The sequence below is a fragment of the Daphnia carinata genome, chromosome 4 (genome assembly GCF_022539665.2).
Source record: "Daphnia carinata strain CSIRO-1 chromosome 4, CSIRO_AGI_Dcar_HiC_V3, whole genome shotgun sequence".
NCBI lineage: Eukaryota > Metazoa > Arthropoda > Branchiopoda > Diplostraca > Daphniidae > Daphnia > Daphnia carinata.
The window spans coordinates 6,195,645-6,213,666 of NC_081334.1; the positions used below are offsets into that span (position 1 = coordinate 6,195,645).

An 18,022-nucleotide genomic window follows, 5' to 3' on the forward strand; every position below is an offset into this window, starting at 1 on the left:
TAAATCTCGTTTAAACCTTTTTTCCAACATTAGATGTTTGCTCAACTGTACAGTACTTACAATTCTCTATAGTGTTTGAGATATAGATAGGACATGTTGAACTTATTACTTTTATCAAACTTAGTTTAACAGCTATTAGCATTTGCAACTTAGACATGTCATTATTAATAAAAGATTTAAACATCTTATTGGAATTCGTGGTTATTTCTAACGCTAGACTGTCCCGTTTACGGAAAGCACCTCACAATAGCTGACGCTACCACAATTGGACGGCATTATTACAAGATTTGATTTCAAAGAAATGAAAATACCTATTTTTAATTGCTACCTGGAAATGAATGGGATGTCTGTCATATAAAGGAAAGAAAGAGCCATACGATTACCTGTAGTGCATATTCCTGTTGAGCAGAGAAATGACATTGGCTTATGTCCTTTTCTTACTGGCAATCGGTACCTTTCCTGTCATCGCCCAAGGTAGTATCCCAATTCAATCTAAGACATCCGAAAAACGTGATCATTTGTCTCGAATTTGTTTTCACTTTACTGATGCGTACTAACAGATGACTTTTGCACTAATGCACAAGTTGATCCGATGCCAGCAATGAAAACACACTTTCTCCTCTGGACCAGGTGATGCGCCCACTGGCACCTATAACTTATATCCAATCGCTTTTTCCTTTTGGGGTTTGTGTGCTTATTTGTTTGTTTTAGACGCAATCCTAAAGTATTTGAAGAATTACAAATCGGCGATGTATTGGGCCTGACGCTTTCAAATTATGTTCGGACGAATCCCACAAGGATCTATGTCCATGGTTGGACAGAAAATGGCCAAAATAGTTTAAGCCGCAATTTACGCGATGGTAGGTTACTATAAGTAAAAAAAAAACAGAGGATTAACCACTGACCAAATTAAGTTTAAATTGAGAATACCATTTCTAACAGGTTTCCTACTGAGAGAAGACTGTAACTTTATTGCAGTTGATTGGAGTTTGCTAGCTCTCGCCCTTTCCTATCCAACAGCTGCCTCGAATGTCCAGTCAGTCGGTGTACTTACTGGAAATCTGGTGAACTTTCTCATTTCACAAGGAGCTGATCAGAGCCAATTTCATTTGATGGGTTTCAGTCTAGGGGCACACGTTGTTGGCCGAGCAGGGCTAACCACAAACGGCAGACTCCCTAGAATAACAGGTATTACAGTATACGAAATTAGCTTATTGTCAGGCAAGTTAAAACTCCTAAATTACGTTTTACCTATACGAAGGGTTTGATCCGGCATTTCCATGTTTTGATAAATCCGAAGTTGACGATATCCTGGACAAAACGGATGCCCAATTTGTTGATATTATCCATACCAATGCCGGTACCATTTTAGACAAGCGTTTCGGATTCCCACTGGCACTTGGACATGCTGATTTTTGGCCTAATGGTGGGTCCCTGCAGCCGGTATGGGATTCAAAAAGCTAATTCCTTCCAGTTGTTACACATTTACAGTGTGCCATGTCGTAGGGATGCGGTCTGGTCGAGGAAAGTACTGCTGTAAAGATAGGGAACATTCTTGACATTTTTGACGAAGGTAAAATTCTGTTGCATTATTTTTACCATGTTACGATGGAAACAAGATGATTCTTACATACTGATCAAATTTTAATACTGCAGCGTGTAGCCACCGACGGGCGGTGCAGTATTTTGCAGAATCAATCAACAGTGCCGTTCCGTTCAACTCCACCCAGTGCGACTCGTACTCCCAGTTTCAGCTTGGATCCTGTCCTGAAAATCTCAAGACCTCAATGGGTCTGTTCGTGTCAGCAACGTAAGCACACAATTCTGCCTATGATACCAGTTATAATTTAAAGTAATTTTCTTTAAACTAGAGCCACTGGAAATTTTTTCCTCAACACGAACTCTCATAAGCCTTTTGCAGAGGGTTAAAGAAACCAATGCATTTCAAGAAGATCATTTGAAATGTATGATTATTTAAAGTCATTCAAATAAATTAATACTTAAAAAGAAAAGGTTAGATCAACAAGCAATTTTTTCCATTGGGTTTCCTGGTGCTTACACATGTAGTAAGCTACTACTTATTGAAGCTTATTTCGTTAATTCGATGTCACCGAAAGAATTGCGCCTTTCCTCCAACATTCGGCTCTTGGCGTGCTCCTTGATGATAAAAACCCGTTATAATTAATACAAAGGTTACTTCCCTTGGCAAGCTTTGAAACTACTCACAATCCAGATATGAGATGGATTACGAATGGAAGTCATAACCACTTTTTCGATGGGAGACGCCTCAACGTAAATTGACTGTAATCGAATGGCGCCCTGGAAATAAGGGAACAATTTAGTTATCTATGTCAACTGAATGTAGCGTATAGTAAGGGCTACAGAAATAAATAAAAAGCAATACTTCAATATGGGAGTAGAGCAGCTGCTTCACATCGATATCATCCTTATCTTCGCCGAAAGGATAGCTGGCCATGCGTCCGAATTTCAACCACGAATAAAACAGGAAGAACTGCATTTCGTTCAAGAAAATTCGTGACAGAGCACAGTAAAGGGCAAATGCGGCAAACGTGTTTCTAATAACTTATGAATAATTGCGAGTCAATTTACATACTGGAATGAAATTGGCGACAGGGAAGTAGCCAGAAACAAAGGACACGACAGTGGATTCCCATCTTCCATCAGGCGCCAGTTTTGAAGGCATACGAGCCATTAATGACGCTAAACCATATGCGTACACAGCAATAGTGACTACCTGTATTTTGAAACCGATTAAACGAGCAAAATTGATTGACTATATACCGTTTGGCAATCATCTGTAGAAAACGTACCTGAATAAGGGCATGCGGAATGTTTTTAGTGGCAAATTTGATGGTGTTATTGCAATTTTTCTTGAACAGCATTAAGCAGTCGAGGTTTCTAGTGTAGTCAGCTGGGACGTAATACATACCCCTCCTAGCGCATACTCGCAATAAGCCCAGATTCCAGTTGACGACGATGAGGGAATGATTTTTAATGGATGGTTCCATCTCCAGTCTTAAACGTTCATGCTCCAATAACAACCCTGCGTACTTAGGCCATCTGAAACTGTTTTGGCCAGATTAGACGAGGTGTTATACCTTCGTTTTGAAGGGACATCAAATCTGGGTAAGCTTCTTTTAGTCCTGGGCAAACCAAACGAAATACCAATGCCCAACTCAAGACAATCCATCTAGCGTATTGCTGAACGATTGCTTCTCCCTTAAAAAAAAGTGATATTTTAAGAAGAATTATTCTGTGCAAGTGATTTTAACACAATCTTACGTCTGGTTGATTTTCTTTGAGTGAGTTGACAAAGTAAGCTGTTACTTTGCTGGTGCCTGGAATGGAATTTACCAAGGAAAACCAACGCTAAACAGAAGCATTTTCCGTTTAGTGGCATATTTTACTAGATCTGTTTCATCACCGTACAGTACCTGCATGGCAGTTGAAGTAAAGAAACCTAGAAGCAAGACGAGTTGCAATGAAGAGACAAACTTTGAACAATAGGCAGCTAGATCTTCAAAATGCCTGCAAAGCAGAAAGAACTACGTGAGTGAGAGTTGAAAATTACAATAAATAGTTTTACTATCATCTGACTGTTTATCGGCATTCGTTAACGCGAAATCATGTACGATGGTGATAAAGATGTAGAGGGACATGTAAACCAGGAACTCCTTCCATATAAGACAGTAAATACTTCTTTTCCACCTGAAAAAAAGGGAATAACAATAAATAAGATGCTAAAAAGACAAAAATGTACAATTTCTTCAGCATTGCTGTATGGAATTCAAACCTGAAGACAATTTTAATGTTTTCACCAAAGCGGCTAGCCGTTGCTGTTCCAAAATCATCATATTCTCGCGAAAACTTTTTAGACAAACGGAGAGCGTGGCCAATTTTTTGCATGTTTGTCCGTGGTTTTGGAGGTGCTTCTCTAGCTGGTGTATGCATATTGGCACTTGCAGGCCGTGCAACAAAACGATCGTCTGTTCAACCTAGTTACAAAAATGTTTCTGTTAGCTTCAATTGGGAACAGCGATTTACTCAATGTAAGACCTATCCCTGAATGCATTATTTTCTTCGTTTATCGCACATCATCCGGAAGTTGTGGTAGACATTTTGGCTTCACCCTACCCCCGCCTAACAAAGGGAATGTGGTAAGGGGTGTAGAGGTCGTCGTTAACCGTCAAGTCAACGAAAACCTTTAGTATACGGCCAATACAATTTCAATATTTCAATAAAGCAAACCAAAAATGCCATTTTTTTTCCATGGTTCAAGGGTTCACCACCACTTCCTTTACTGTATACCATTGTTGTGTAACTGTGTAAGTTGTTCTTGAATTTCATTGTGCAATATTTATCATTGCTGGAGAAAAACACAACAATACCGAATTTCAAGTTCTTAAATTTTTCATACATTCGTCAATCCTCACGACCCAGCGAATAAAGTCTCAGAGGGTAGATAGGAGACGACACTACCTGAGTGGCGGGAAAAAATCATAACAAAAATGGCGCGAAGGAGATTGCTATTAGTCGGCAGTACAATGTGAGGCGACGAAAAAAATTGGTCAACTACGTTTGATGTTAAGACACCTTGCCCAATGAATCCTACAACAAATGAAACATATACACATAAATATTATGGTAAGAACTAAGTACTGCTTTCCGATGCAAAAATTTCTTATTTACCGGCATGGTTCGTAGCCTCCACCGCCTCCAGCAATGGCGGCAACTTTGCCATTTGAAGCCTTTCCCCAAACAAAAAGTTGAGGGCTGCTTTACAGAAGCTTTCAACCACACACTCTTTGAAAAGATAACACATTTCCGAATCGACTCATATGATTGCCATGCTAAATGTTACTTGTTCTAGTGTTTACTGGTTCTAAAGTATGATGAACTTTTTGTTTTTACCCTTTTTGTACCGATTGGTGAATGACGATACGTTGTTTCTCCAAAATAGGAAAGCCAACATGTAATAACCAACTCCTCAAGGGCTTCGTCCACTCAGTCTTCTGGGTGATTAATACATTTTTTTTCCACTTTCAGGAATTGCTGGCCGGAACTATTACTGAAGAAAGCAACCTGTAACAACTAACGAATACGCCACACTGGAGATAATAACCAGGACGTCTATGGCGTGGGCTGCGGTAATTGGAATTTGCTGAGCTCTGCACTGACACCTGACGAGAAAGATTCGACCTTTAGGATACGTAAATAATAAACGAATGTTTATGTGTGCTCAGTAAATTTTGCTATTTGTAAGTGACTGTAAATAAAATGCTAAACACATATTTGGTAAGAAAAAATGTAATTTATTTGACTTTATTTGCCGAAAATGTAGAATTTTGTGGAGAAAGGTTATCGTGAAATAAAATTTTGACAGAGTATGAGAATTGAATTTGAAATATATACAAGGAAAATGGGAATGGAATTTTGAATATGTACACGGAAATTGTAATTGAATTTGGAATGTGTACATGAAAAATGGGATAGAATTTCTTTACGGACTATATACAAATTTCACCAAGCATTGTGAAGAAAATACATCACAAAATTCGTGACAGGGGCACCGTTTATAGGCCGCGGGGATGACAGATCGCGTAATCCCGCATAGATTTAGGAGAAATGGGCTGACACAAACAGCTTGTTAAAGATTTTTGCATACAAAGTTTGTAGGATAATGCGACATCAATTCGACCATGTAGTCAGCCGATGGCACAACTATCATGTTCGACGGAGGGGCATTAACCCAGTCAACTTTAAAACAACCGTCAGGTTCAGGTAGCTTTACGTCCTTAGGGTACAAGCGTTCTCCGTTCACGAACAACTTGATTTTCAGCTTCCGGCCTTCGATAAGCGTTCCATCATAAAGCAGGAAAGCTTTTCGAGCGTCGTTAGGGCGACGGAAAACCACGTTAGCCTTGCCATTGTACACGCCGTTCTCATTCAAATGCATGCTGAAAAATTGCACGGGTCCTGCAAGTTTTTCAAACAAGCCAACAACCTCTTCGGAAGGTACAGAAAGAGGAATGTTGGATACATGCAAATACTCTTCGTCCGGTTGTCTTTTGACTTCGTAAGTAGGTGAAGAAATATAAGGCCGAATACAGTCCATAACGAAAACGTAAGGAAGAAAAGGTGGATGACCATCTTCCAAACGTTTCAATGGTGTTTTCTCCTGATATTTCTCACTGTTAAGCTGGACCGGCTCGGCGTCTGCGAATTTGGACACAACAGATGTTTCGCTGGAGAAAGGCGTCACTAGCGGTGCGGATATTGCGATATCATCGGCAATTTCCGTTGACGAGGGGACATCACTGTCCAACAACTTGGCCGCTCGTTTTTTGGCCTTTCGACGCTCCTTCAGGGCGGCATTTCTCTTCTGTTGTTTCGATGGTAGAGGCACAGTTGAAGCTTCTAATAGCTGTTCGGTAGGAGCAGTAGCTTCATCATCCAATGGTTCAAATGTAGGATCAGAGACGACACTCCCTGTGGTAGGTTGGATTTGCTCTGCTCGTCCAAAGGCTTCCCGAACGGGTATGGGGGAAACCGGTTCGGCTTTCCGAACGGGGATAGGAGAAACCGGTTCAGCTTTCCGAACGGGGATACGGGAATCCGGTTCGGCTTTCCGAACGGGGATTCGAGTCTCATTACCCTGATGTTCTGGGCGACCGATGGTGCTGGAAGGGATACGCACCGGGATTCGAGAACGAATCAATTTTACCTCTTCTGGTTGCTTGAGGAGTGCAGAAGCGCATGGTGGCGTCTTAACTGCGAGAGGAGATGTTGTACGCGCCTCTGTCGCGGAAGGTTTCGCAGGAAGTGCAGGTGTCGTAGAAGTAGCCGGCCTGGCAAGGGACTTGCGAATGCCCGATGATAAGGCACGGCCATGCACTTCTGGAAAAGCCTTCTTCTTCCCCGGGAGTGGTAATGGGGTTGGAAATGCTGAGCTGAAAGGCATTTCGATGAAAATGACACACAATGAAGGTGACGATGGAGGAAATGGGGTGAAAAACGAGGAGAGATGGAATAGTTCTGAAAAGAACTGTTGATGAAGACTGTGGTGGATGCGATGAATACGAGGAGGTTTGACACGAGGTGTGGTAAGAGGTAACTGCGAGAATTCGGAGAAAACTGCGATTACTCTTAGGAGAAATGGTGCTTCCTTTTGTACGATCCATGGTGTGCCTATCACCCACCATGGTCACTTCAGGCTTCCTTTTTCATTTTTGACGAAATGTTTGCAAACCTATGGCACTCCGAACCCCATTTTTGTGAACTTAATATTATTTCCCACAAAATTCAAAATAGAAATGATTGTTTTTGTCAACCTATAAATATTAAAACTTAATTAATTGGTTGGGTTAGCCAAGTTGCAAGTGTATCATTACACTTGCATTACCGAAAGGTGATGTGGCAATGCCGCTGCACAAGCGGTGGAAAAAAAAATAAAAATACAAATTTTTAAAGGATTGCTATGTTTATTTTATTTTTTTAACAACAAAAAATGACTAAAAAAAAATTTAAATATAAAAACAAGAGTAACAACGAAGAGACTTAAATCAAGTTCTATTAAAATCCTGTTATAAATGTCCCAATGAGAAATGTTTTCCATTAAAATGCCCCAGCATCCGTAATAAAGATCAGCGTCAAAACGATTTAGGTTCTTCACGCACAAAGTCCATCTTTGGGTACGGTGGGAGATGGACAAGCCGTGGCAGCCGTACCAGATTTGTACACTGGTGAAGAGAGATAATTTCCAGCAATGGCATCTGTAAATTATACACGCGAAAAAACCATAGCTTCAATAATATTTCTAGATGTCTATATGGTCAACAAATAGTAGGAACTTTTGCACCACCACTATTAGGGCTAATTGAAATTTTAAAAAATTAAAAGGTATTTTGTTGGACTTACAATTGCAAACGTAAAATAGTTTGTAGGGATATTGTGGTTGGAAGTTGGTGTCATAATACGAAACAATTCCGCAACCAATCTTGAACGTTGTTGCCCATACCATTTGGGTGTAGTGACCAATCACTCCTGCCGGGCTTGAACTGTGACATTTCATTTAAGATATGCTTAACTTAAATTTTTTTAAATTAATATTCAATGACTTACGGGAAGGACGTCACGTAAGACTGCCTCATGATTGCTACTTCATTGTACCAGCTTTGGATCATACTTGTCCAGTTAGCCGTCTTCATTTCTCTAGTTGAAAATTGGATGGCCAAGTTCTGACCAACTTTAAAGCGAGCTAAATCAAAATTACTGTAAGATTAAATCAATCTTAAATTATTAGCATTGTGGGGTAATCCCCCCAAGAATTGTGTTTCAGTAACTTACCAACATTTCGATCGGCATCGTGAGTGAAGACGCATTGCTGCGCGTGAGTCTGGGCCATAAGAGCTATTTCGTCATCCCAGGTCTGTGTGTGAAAATTTGGATTTAGGTGATGGCCAAACTAGCTAAAGAGCAATCGTTATGTCAAAGTACTATTTCTCTCATGTTGGCAGCAGCTGGTTGAGGTCCGGGAGATCCCCGTGTTTCCAGTCCTTTAGCAACTCGACGACGCAGTTGGTTATGAATGCTAACGATCAAAGTTTTGTCAGCAGCTGTAAAATTCAACGGAATGGTCCTCATACACGCAGTTCCGTACGATGTTGGCTAAACGTTTCATAAATTATATTAAGAAAATTATTTCGCGAAAAAAATGAAGTCACATTGTTTTGTGATAGTTACTTGCCTTATACTTGCACATAGTATTCTGGGCGCTTATGGTACAATAGTCGAAAGACATGGCCGAGCTAACCAAAAGGAAAATTACGGAAAAACGCAACATGCTCGGACTTTTTGCGTTATTTAGGAGAACGTGAAGACAGGTAAGGAAGAGATGATCACCAGAAGGCAACTGTTCGACTTTATATAGTACGGTCGCCTATGGTCGCTACGCCGATGTGGCAGGTGAAGACTATTCCAGGCGAGCTCATTTAAAACAAATGAAATAATTATGCATAGCTTTCAAAGTTTGTTCTAATCAAGGGAAGAGCAAGAAGTTGACTGACCCCTTCACCTGAAGCATGCTTACATATAATCATACGCGAAATGCTCCAATATGCAATTTGTCTTTCCGGTACCGTAATGATTGGTTGTAGATAGAAGTCCACCTTGGAGTTCAACAGCCTGTACAACTTTGAATGAAAAATGATACTTCTGGATTTACGCATTTTCACTCAACTGATAGTGTTAAACCCATTACAGGCCATGTTTGTCTACCATAAAAATGATTGAATTATTCATAATCTTACTTATATATGCTGATGACAACAACTGGTACCAGCGTGAACCAATCGGCAAAGGTTTTCCCGGATTTTGATTATTTTTACTTATTACAATGTAGATAAAACTGGTGCCAAGTAGAGAAACAACCATTTGAGTTGCACTAAAACCAGCATGCGGGACGCGGGTAGCCTAGAAAACTATTTCTTCATTCCACCCCTTTCACCTTACTAGGTAAAACATTTCATTCTTTGTTTTCTACGGTTTCTACAGTGCTGTTTACTTATGTTTGTTTTATTTAGACGAGATGTCTTATTTTAGTTTTCCAGGTGTCTGAACGATGCAGGTTTTGCTTTGTCCTTATGGCAATAACCTACAGTAATTTTTTTCTTCTTCTTGAAATCCTACTAATAATTAAACAAACAAGGTGAAGCAAAAATATACTTGATAATTTGTCCTGCCTGCTTGGTAGCAATTGGGATCCCATGGCTTACGAAATGACATTATGTATTAAAGAATGTGAAGTTCAATACAAAACAGCAATCAATCTCTCATCTCTCCTTCTTCATCGTCTTCTTCCACACCTCGGATGTAAAGCACATTGTTACATCTGACAAGAACTTCCCCCAAATTACCAGTGCAGCTCCCATCTATATATTCTTCTGTGTTTGCCAACTATACAAATATAGAGAAAGAAAAAAGTGTTAATTTCCGCTAACCTCAATGCACATGTTAACTGGCATATTCATTTTTCTTTTCAATATCCTATCTGTACTAGCAAAGAATTTTAAAGTTGATTACCTGAAGGTTCATGTATCCATCAACTGAAACCAAATAACCTTTGTATTCATGGCCCCACTTCAGTTTAACCATGATAGGTTTACCGGTAAGGCTGTTGAGAAAAGGTTTCGGATTTATGGGCATAGGGGCCTGTAAACATGAAATCAACATTTTGAATTTTAGAGGAGACCATCAAGTAAGATTTCTTCTTTTTACTTACTGCCATGGCTTTTGTTTTGTTGCCTCAACGAATTAACCAAATAGATCGAATGTTTGACAAGAGTCCAATGCGGACAGCGTTATTTTACACGGTCGTTCTAAAACGCACGGCTTATATTTTAAGGAAGTTGCCAAATTGCCTAAATAAATTCGAAATACACACACACACAAAATATTAATTTCTTATGCTTCAGTCCCTTTCATTTTAGAAAAGATGTTACACGAAATACTGTAGAAAGAAAATTAACAAGATAATTGGTTTTATATAGCTTTCTAATACTGTGCAATCAGATACTGGGAGCAACGATCCCGGATCTCCGTCCCATATCGTAGTGAGAACTTCCGTCACTGATCTCATTTTGTAAACAAATTCCTCAAAAAATTTATGAGCAATAATATAGATTACCATAAATGTAGATTATTTTGCGTACAAGTTTAAAGGGTTTAGCACGTAGCCAAAGTGCCAATCCGACTTCGTGTAAGGCAAATTAACAATGCTGAATTTAGCCTTTTAGCCCTCTATAATAAAAGAAAACTATTCACCTTCGTTTCTCTCTCAGTTTGTTAGAAGGCAGAACATTAAAAAGCTTCGACCCTCCAAAACATTTTAGCATATTGAGCGGTTAATAAACCGGTTCCGGTTTCGTATGGCTGTTCGTTCCGCGCAATTTCCTTAAGGTACGATACCGAGATAAAATCTGTGCAACTTACACCGCCAAGGATATATCCCTCTGCCCAGCTGTGTCACGAACCGTTATACGTGGACACAACAAGTTGCTGACACTCTGCCTTTCATTTTGCTCTTTTAGCTTTGACGTCACTTTTTGATTGTTTTTCTTCCTGTTTGTTCAAAGACCCTTCAAGACTTTGCTTTGAACAAACATTAGAATTGAGTCTGCCATGGAACTATTTTGATAAAACAAGCTGTCTTGTCTTTCCCTTCCTCCTGTTGAAATAAGATGTTTGGTGAGTAAATAACTCTCCCTTTTCCCACCGCCGTTGATTGTTTTTTTTAGTTGCCGATAGCCAGGCTTTTCAGTCAGAGCTTGATTCCAAAAGAGGCAAATATGCTTGAACTTATACATTTTTTGTTTTAAATATTAGGAAAGGTATGGATTTTGATTCGTTGGGAACCACATACGTCTTTCCAAATGTGATGCAACCCCCTATAGAGCTTGAAACTGTCAACCCCTTGCCCAGCAGGGGTTGGCCAGGTGGAGTCAAAGGACATGTTCGCTCTGCAAGTCATGGTGTCATTGGTGTTTCCTTATTAAATCCCACGCTTCATCCACAGCCATCTTCTCCATCTCCCGCAATTGGATTATTAGAGGCAGCTTCAGGATTGAACAAGGCAGAGAGGTCTTCTCAAGACGTTTCTTCTACCAATCCAGCAGTTCTAAAACTTCCATATACAGGTACCATTTAAATTCTATCATTCTATTCTTCAAAGTTACATACTTCCCATCAATGTTTAACGACATTACTTAGCTCTGATTTGACGTCTTGTCAACTTTCTTTTTGCCACCTATTTCCCATTTATTAAAGTGTTCATGTTTTTAACAGGTATTTTACGCCAGGGCCACACTAGAGCATTGTCACAAGGTCAGATTCCTAATCAACAAGTCCAGGCAACTAAAGGACACAGCCGGACAGGATCTCGGACTGATTTTCTCCTGCCCCCTGGTCACCAGGATAAAACTACAAGCGGTGCGGCCCATGGTACCAGGCATAACAGGCAGGTTTCGCGAACCCTCTCTAGTGATATCTTCACTAAAGGCCACTCACGCCAAGCCTCGCGAACTGAATCGATTTACACGATTCGACAGACGCGAATCCCATGGGTAAATCGGTTTCTTTTCTGGAGACAAGCAAAAACTCCCGAGCCTCCACGGATGCGCACGGTCGTACCGAATCACATCGTGCCGCCCGGTATTAAAGCCAAGCATCATCCAAATCGGGCCTACACCGACAACGCCATTCGCACGTCTAAATACACCCCACTCTCCTTCATTCCAAAAAACTTGCTGGAGCAATTTCACCGCTTCGCCAATCTCTATTTTTTGTTCATCGTGCTTTTAAATTGGATTCCTGCCATCAGCGCATTTGGCAAAGAGGTAGCTATGATCCCAGTCATCTTCGTTCTGGGTGTAACAGCCATCAAAGACGCCTTCGAAGATTATCGACGACGACAATCGGATTTGCGCATTAATAATTCGACCTGCCGAGTTTATCGAGTTGACGAAGATCGCTACGTTCGCGTTCTATTCTCCGAAGTGAGAGTGGGCGATATTATTCACCTCTCCTGTGATGAAATCATTCCCGCAGATCTTCTCCTACTCAAGTCTTCCGAGAAGCAAGGGCTCTGTTTCATCGGTATTGTACATAGAAATCCGTTACCGTGTCCGCGCAAATTCTAATCATTCTTATTTTACCTCAATACTGTGACAGAAACTTCCAATCTGGATGGAGAGAACAATCTGAAGCAAAGGAGTGCGCCTCAAATGATGTTGGCTAAGCAGCAGCACTTCCAGCCTAAAGATTTTGTTAGTCACATCGAGTGTGAAGCACCTACCACAAAGATCTACCAATTCCATGGCGCCATCGTCAATCCGGACGGTTCGCGAGTTGCAGTTGGCCGAGAAAATCTTTTACTGAGGGACTGTGCTCTGAAAAATACGGACTTCGTTGAGGGCATCGTCGTGTACGCTGGCCACGAATCCAAGGCCATGCTTAACCACGGAGGCCCACGTTATAAGCGTACACAGCTGGAACAAGCCATGAATGTCGACGTCGTGTGGTAAATAAGATAAGCCATTTTACGTTTTCAGAAGAAATTCTGTTAATGACTCACTGAATATTTCGCAGGTGTGTGGTGATTCTGGTTTTGCTGTGCCTAGCTGGTGCGTGTGGCTGCGGACTGTGGTTGAAATCGTACATACCGCATCTTCCGGTTCCGTTTCTGCCACTAGTCGAATTTCATGCTGGTGCGGATGTCCTAGCCGGCACCGAACCCGACCCGTTTTATCAAGCTTTTCTTGCTTTTTGGACCTACGTTATTATTTTACAAGTGATGATACCCTTGTCACTCTACGTGACTATCGAGCTAGCCAAGCTTTTGCAAATCTTTCACATCCATAACGACCCCCACTTGAGGGATCCAGTCACCAATCAAGCGATCGAGTGCCGAGCACTCAACATTACTGAAGAGTTGGGTCAAATTCAGTACATCTTCTCCGATAAGACGGGCACATTGACTGAAAACAACATGATTTTTCGACGCTGTTCCGTTGGTGGTATCGATTACAATCACCCGCAAGTTAACAAGGATGTACTTCCTTTAAAGCCCGGTGAACGCCAAAAGATTTATCCAAATCCAAGACTGCAAGAAGAATTGAGACAGTTTGAAATCCAACGTCGAGCCACCAACGAAACTTCCGACTCGGACGTTGAGAGCAGGTTGGCTGAATTTTGTGTCATGTCTTTAGCATTTTTTTCTAATTCCCTGTCATTTATTTTTTTTTACCTTAGGCCTCACATCAATGTTCAAGCTAGAAGACTAGAAGAATTCTTTCTGTTGATGGCAGTCTGCAATACAGTGGTGGTGGCAAAAAAACCTCATCGTGATCGCATGAATGAGGTTGGCCAAATTGAACTTTCGGGCGTTGGTTGTTCTGTTCACATTGCTGTCGACGATGGTGAAAGCTTCTCGGATCATGGACCGTCACCTTCTATTGAATCGGGGTCTGTTAGTATGTCTTCCACAACGTTAATGGTTCCTCCTAACTTGACTAGCACCCCGCATTCCAATAACGTCCTCGACCAGCACACAAACGTAACACCTAAGCGACCAGGAAATTTGTCTTTCTTTTCTGGTGAGATGTCACTATTTAGCCAATCTATAAAATTTAAACTGATGTGAATCTTTATCGTTTTGTTGCTGTAAAAGCAGGAAGACATTCAGCACGTTACCGGCCGTCCAATCAACATAACATTCAACGGCCTCTATCGCCAATTGACTCTTCTGCAGAAACTACACCATCTGAATCGCCAGCTCCCCCTCTGAGGCCACGTTTTCTCCAGTTGCCCAGCTTGGCTTCTGCCCAGTCATTTTTCAGCTTAAGGCGATCATCCACCCCTACGTCCGACATATCAACTTCACTGCCGGCCACGCCGTCTAGTGATAGGAAGAATTTTTACGAGGCCGAAAGCCCCGACGAACTGGCATTGATTGATGCGTCCTGCTGTTACAACATCCGCTTGTTCCAGAGGTCCGTCCACCATGTCGCCGTTTCACTACCCGGTATTATGGCAAAAAACATAAACGTAAAATATGGACAGCCTTGACGTATGCTTTCTTGAACAGGTGAAGGAACGCTGGAGTATGAAATACTGGAAGTTTTGCCTTTTGACTCTACTCGTAAACGGATGTCAGTCGTTTTGCGCCGGCCAGAAACACGTCAGATTGTCGTTTATTGCAAAGGAGCAGATTCTGCAATCCTTCCCCGCTTAGCCTACACTCGTATGCAAACCTTCGGCTATGATTGGCACGTTTATGATCAATGAAATGTGTTTCCTCTTTTGTGTACACAGAGAGTTTTGCCGAGAACCAAATTATTCAAAGGACGGAACATCACGTCAATCAGTACTCGAAGCAAGGCCTTCGAACGCTGGTCATGGCCAAAAGAGTACTTAGTGAGGAGGATTTCGCCGACTGGTTAGTGGCTCATAACGAAGCAAAGGCTGCACTTGAAGGTCGCGAGCGCCTTCTTTACGAGTCCTACTGTCGAATAGAAAGGGATTTGAGTCTTCTCGGAGCGACTGGCATTGAAGATAAATTACAGGATCAAGGTGAGTTTTATAGAAGCTAATTGGACATAACATGTGATGTAAAAAATTGCCCACCTTTCCAGTGCCTGAAACTATAAGCTGCTTGCGTAAGGCTGGCATTGTTGTCTGGGTACTTACTGGTGATAAACAGGAAACAGCTGTCAATATAGCGTACGCCTGCAGTTTGTTCGCTGCCGACATGGAAGTGATCAAGTTAAACGCTAGAAGCAAGAACGCGGCTGAAGCCGCCATCCACTGCCATCTCGACGCTATACAAAGAGAGCTGGTTACTGTTGGTATGACGCGGTAATACATTTATCTCTCAGTTTTAATTTCATTTTCTCTTTCTCGTTCACAGCAAATGCGAATGAAACAGGCAATAGGCTACGGTCCTTTTTTCCACTGGCATCCGACAATTCCAGTATGGTAGTCAAGCGTAAAGCTTTGGTTGTTGATGGGAAAACATTGCTGTAGGTTCTGGTCGTAAACATGCGATAAGGCATTTGATTTTAAATGTTTCTTGTGTGTACAGGTATATATTGGACAAGCGCTCGAATCTACAAAAACCGTTTCTCCATTTAACGCGTCATTGCGCTGCGGTTTTGTGTTGCAGAGCTACGCCACTCCAGAAAGCGTTTATTGTAAAAATCGTCAAGCAGCAGTTACACATCCGCACACTTGGCATCGGTACAACGCCACAAAGTTTACGGCTGTTTGAAAACTAATAAAATAAACTACTTAATCCTTAGGTGACGGAGCCAACGACGTCTCGATGATCCAGACGGCAGATGTAGGAATAGGCATATCAGGTGTAGAGGGTAGGCAGGCCGTTATGGCCTCGGATTTCGCAATTCCGCGCTTCAGTTTTCTTTTGCGTCTTCTTTTGGTGCATGGCCACTGGTGTTATGACCGTTTGGCTCGCATGGTTTTGTACTTCTTTTACAAGAACGCCGTAAGCTATTTCAACGCTTTATCATTTCGGCTGTACTTGGCTCATTTATTACAATTTTATTTATTATCAATTTTTTTTTAAATTTACTCCCAACAGAATTTCGTCTTTGTGATATTCTGGTATCAGTTGTACTGCGGCTTCTCAGGAACAGTGATGGTTGACCAAATTTATTTAATGTTCTTCAACCTCTTTTTCACGTCGCTCCCTCCTCTCGCCATGGGTAAATTATATAATCTGCTAGTTTATTTTAATGCATAAAAACAGTAATGCGTCTGGATTGGTTTGTGTTTTTTAATATCCATATTTTATGCGTTCACAGGGATCTACGACCAGAGCGCTTCAGCGGACTTACTTCTCTCTCAACCGCCCCTATACGCCGTCGGGCGTGAAGCGCAGCTCTACCGCTCACACTCGTTTTGGGTGAACATCATCGACGCTCTCTATCAAAGCACAGTGATTTTCTTCATAGCTTACTGTGTAAGTGCACGTTATAGGTGGCGAAACGAAAGAAAGCGGCTTTTAATATGATTCGCTCTTCGGATTTTTTCGTGAACAATTTTTTTTAGGCTTACAGTGACACGGTCGCCGATTTATGGGAATTTGGCACAGTGGTGACGTCATCCTGTATTTTTGTCATGTTGATACACATGGCATCCGAGTTCAAATCCTGGGTAATAAATAACTAGATTTTTTTAGGTTACATGATTACATTATCTTTCTTTTTAAATTTTTCAGACTGGGCTTCACTTCCTATCATTATTTGCGTCCGTCTCGTTTTACATGGGATTTGCCCTAACCTACAATGCCGTTTGCGTCGATTGTCCCGGCCTCCCGAATCCATATTGGGTTATGCAGCATTGTTTGACCACGTTACTCTTTTGGGTCACTCTTATCCTCACCTGCGTGTTGGCTTTCATCCCAAGGTAACAAGGAATTTGTTGCCATGGCAATTACCTCGTCTTTCTATTCCCTTTTTTTTGCTCTCAGGTTCACCATTAAAGCTTTGTTCTGCCTAACTCAACCTTCGGTCGTTCATCAAGCTCTGCTGGAACAAAAGAAATCGGAACGGAGCAAAAAACAAGACCTGAGAGTCTCCTGGTCACGAACTTCTACGCGCTTGACGGTTGTTCGTACCACCGACCCTTAGAATCATCGCTCGTAACCAAAGCTTTTCTTTTTTTTTTTTTAGTTATTATGATTCAGTCTGACATTTTTTTCCAATCACTCGACCTGATGAATTTTGCTAGCCAAAATCTGTTGTGCCGTCTAACGGCATTTTACTTTTTACGATTGGTTTCAAATACGCACTAGCGAGAATCTCTTTATTTTTCATTAGAAGAAAAGAAAAAAAAAACTAATAACAAAATAAAGCACATCTTTCAACGATTCCTATGACGCGGTGGAATGACGTAATCGACGAGTGCCTTAAAGAAATTTTTAGATTCGGTGCTTTATTTTATTGTTTTGTTTTTTTCTTAGTTGAAAAATCATTTTCCGCTATCGGAATTTTTCCCATCCGGTCCTCATAGTTCCTCGGGTAAGACCAACCGCGAACTTATATTCCTATCTCATTTCATCTTTCTATAAACAATCTCGAATGTGGGCTGCCCCATTCTTCTTTGCCACCTGGGCAGAAAAGAAAAAGTCCAATGGCCGGTGTACTACAGTTTTTCTTCCGTTTGTCCTTTGGGTCTTAAATTCCTTGTCGTGCCATATTTATACAATCATGTGCAAGATGCAAAAAAAAAAAAAATGGCGAGGAAAAAACCCAAGCGCGCCCGATTCAAATGGGAAATGATGCAGAGGGTATCTCTCTTTAACTTACCACACGTTTCTCTCTGCGTTCAGGAAAAAACGATTCAAGGTAAACTTAAAAGCAGTCGGCGTTGTTTTAGCCTTTCCAAAAACTAGTTGACTTTGGTATATTTCTGATATACCTGAACG

The 18,022-nt window shown here is 41.2% G+C and overlaps 5 protein-coding genes across 6 annotated transcripts; 2 read left to right on the forward strand and 3 right to left on the reverse strand.

The window, feature by feature from the left end:
• Nucleotides 1–691: 691 nt before the first annotated feature.
• Nucleotides 692–1,935, forward strand: LOC130687551 (inactive pancreatic lipase-related protein 1-like; the record flags this gene model as incomplete). The annotated part of the gene is made up of 6 exons (XM_059494988.1): nucleotides 692–812; nucleotides 943–1,188; nucleotides 1,262–1,443; nucleotides 1,507–1,573; nucleotides 1,657–1,810; nucleotides 1,872–1,935. Coding segments are annotated over 6 exons (828 nt in total), but the record flags the coding sequence as incomplete, so codon positions are not given.
• On the reverse strand, nucleotides 1,055–4,456 carry LOC130687177 (bestrophin-4-like). The gene is made up of 13 exons (XM_057510320.2): nucleotides 4,078–4,456; nucleotides 3,815–4,016; nucleotides 3,619–3,729; nucleotides 3,456–3,549; nucleotides 3,304–3,390; nucleotides 3,120–3,240; nucleotides 2,832–3,064; nucleotides 2,615–2,755; nucleotides 2,405–2,512; nucleotides 2,227–2,319; nucleotides 1,600–2,157; nucleotides 1,252–1,534; nucleotides 1,055–1,176 (listed from the first exon to the last, which is right to left on the reverse strand). The coding sequence occupies exons 2-11, from the start codon at nucleotides 3,970–3,972 to the stop codon at nucleotides 2,089–2,091; spliced, it is 1,215 nt and encodes a 404-aa protein (XP_057366303.1). The 5' UTR covers nucleotides 3,973–4,016; nucleotides 4,078–4,456; the 3' UTR covers nucleotides 1,055–1,176; nucleotides 1,252–1,534; nucleotides 1,600–2,088.
• Nucleotides 4,457–7,526: 3,070 nt separating this feature from the next.
• On the reverse strand, nucleotides 7,527–8,935 carry LOC130687184 (venom allergen 5-like). The gene is made up of 6 exons (XM_057510332.2): nucleotides 8,768–8,935; nucleotides 8,518–8,688; nucleotides 8,368–8,449; nucleotides 8,143–8,278; nucleotides 7,939–8,078; nucleotides 7,527–7,793 (listed from the first exon to the last, which is right to left on the reverse strand). Exons 1-6 carry the CDS (start codon nucleotides 8,861–8,863, stop codon nucleotides 7,690–7,692), a joined length of 729 nt encoding a protein of 242 aa, XP_057366315.1. The 5' UTR covers nucleotides 8,864–8,935; the 3' UTR covers nucleotides 7,527–7,689.
• Nucleotides 8,936–9,790: 855 nt separating this feature from the next.
• LOC130687186 (small nuclear ribonucleoprotein F) lies at nucleotides 9,791–10,415 on the reverse strand. Its single transcript, XM_057510336.2, has 3 exons — nucleotides 10,301–10,415; nucleotides 10,102–10,230; nucleotides 9,791–9,975 (listed from the first exon to the last, which is right to left on the reverse strand). Exons 1-3 carry the CDS (start codon nucleotides 10,304–10,306, stop codon nucleotides 9,844–9,846), a joined length of 267 nt encoding a protein of 88 aa, XP_057366319.1. The 5' UTR covers nucleotides 10,307–10,415; the 3' UTR covers nucleotides 9,791–9,843.
• Nucleotides 10,416–10,982: 567 nt separating this feature from the next.
• Nucleotides 10,983–17,912, forward strand: LOC130687552 (phospholipid-transporting ATPase VD-like). 2 transcript variants are annotated; one of them, XM_059495172.1, is made up of 18 exons: nucleotides 10,983–11,265; nucleotides 11,404–11,714; nucleotides 11,863–12,672; nucleotides 12,748–13,096; nucleotides 13,165–13,755; nucleotides 13,828–14,171; nucleotides 14,246–14,599; nucleotides 14,663–14,818; nucleotides 14,890–15,147; nucleotides 15,210–15,422; nucleotides 15,485–15,596; nucleotides 15,659–15,813; nucleotides 15,876–16,078; nucleotides 16,175–16,298; nucleotides 16,398–16,555; nucleotides 16,645–16,749; nucleotides 16,814–17,001; nucleotides 17,066–17,912. In XM_059495172.1, the coding sequence occupies exons 2-18, from the start codon at nucleotides 11,411–11,413 to the stop codon at nucleotides 17,223–17,225; spliced, it is 4,584 nt and encodes a 1,527-aa protein (XP_059351155.1). In that variant the 5' UTR covers nucleotides 10,983–11,265; nucleotides 11,404–11,410; the 3' UTR covers nucleotides 17,226–17,912. The 2 variants fall into 2 exon arrangements, with proteins under 2 accessions (XP_059351155.1, XP_057366710.1); XM_057510727.2 differs by having other exon boundaries at nucleotides 10,985–11,265; nucleotides 14,249–14,599.
• Nucleotides 17,913–18,022: the final 110 nt, after the last annotated feature.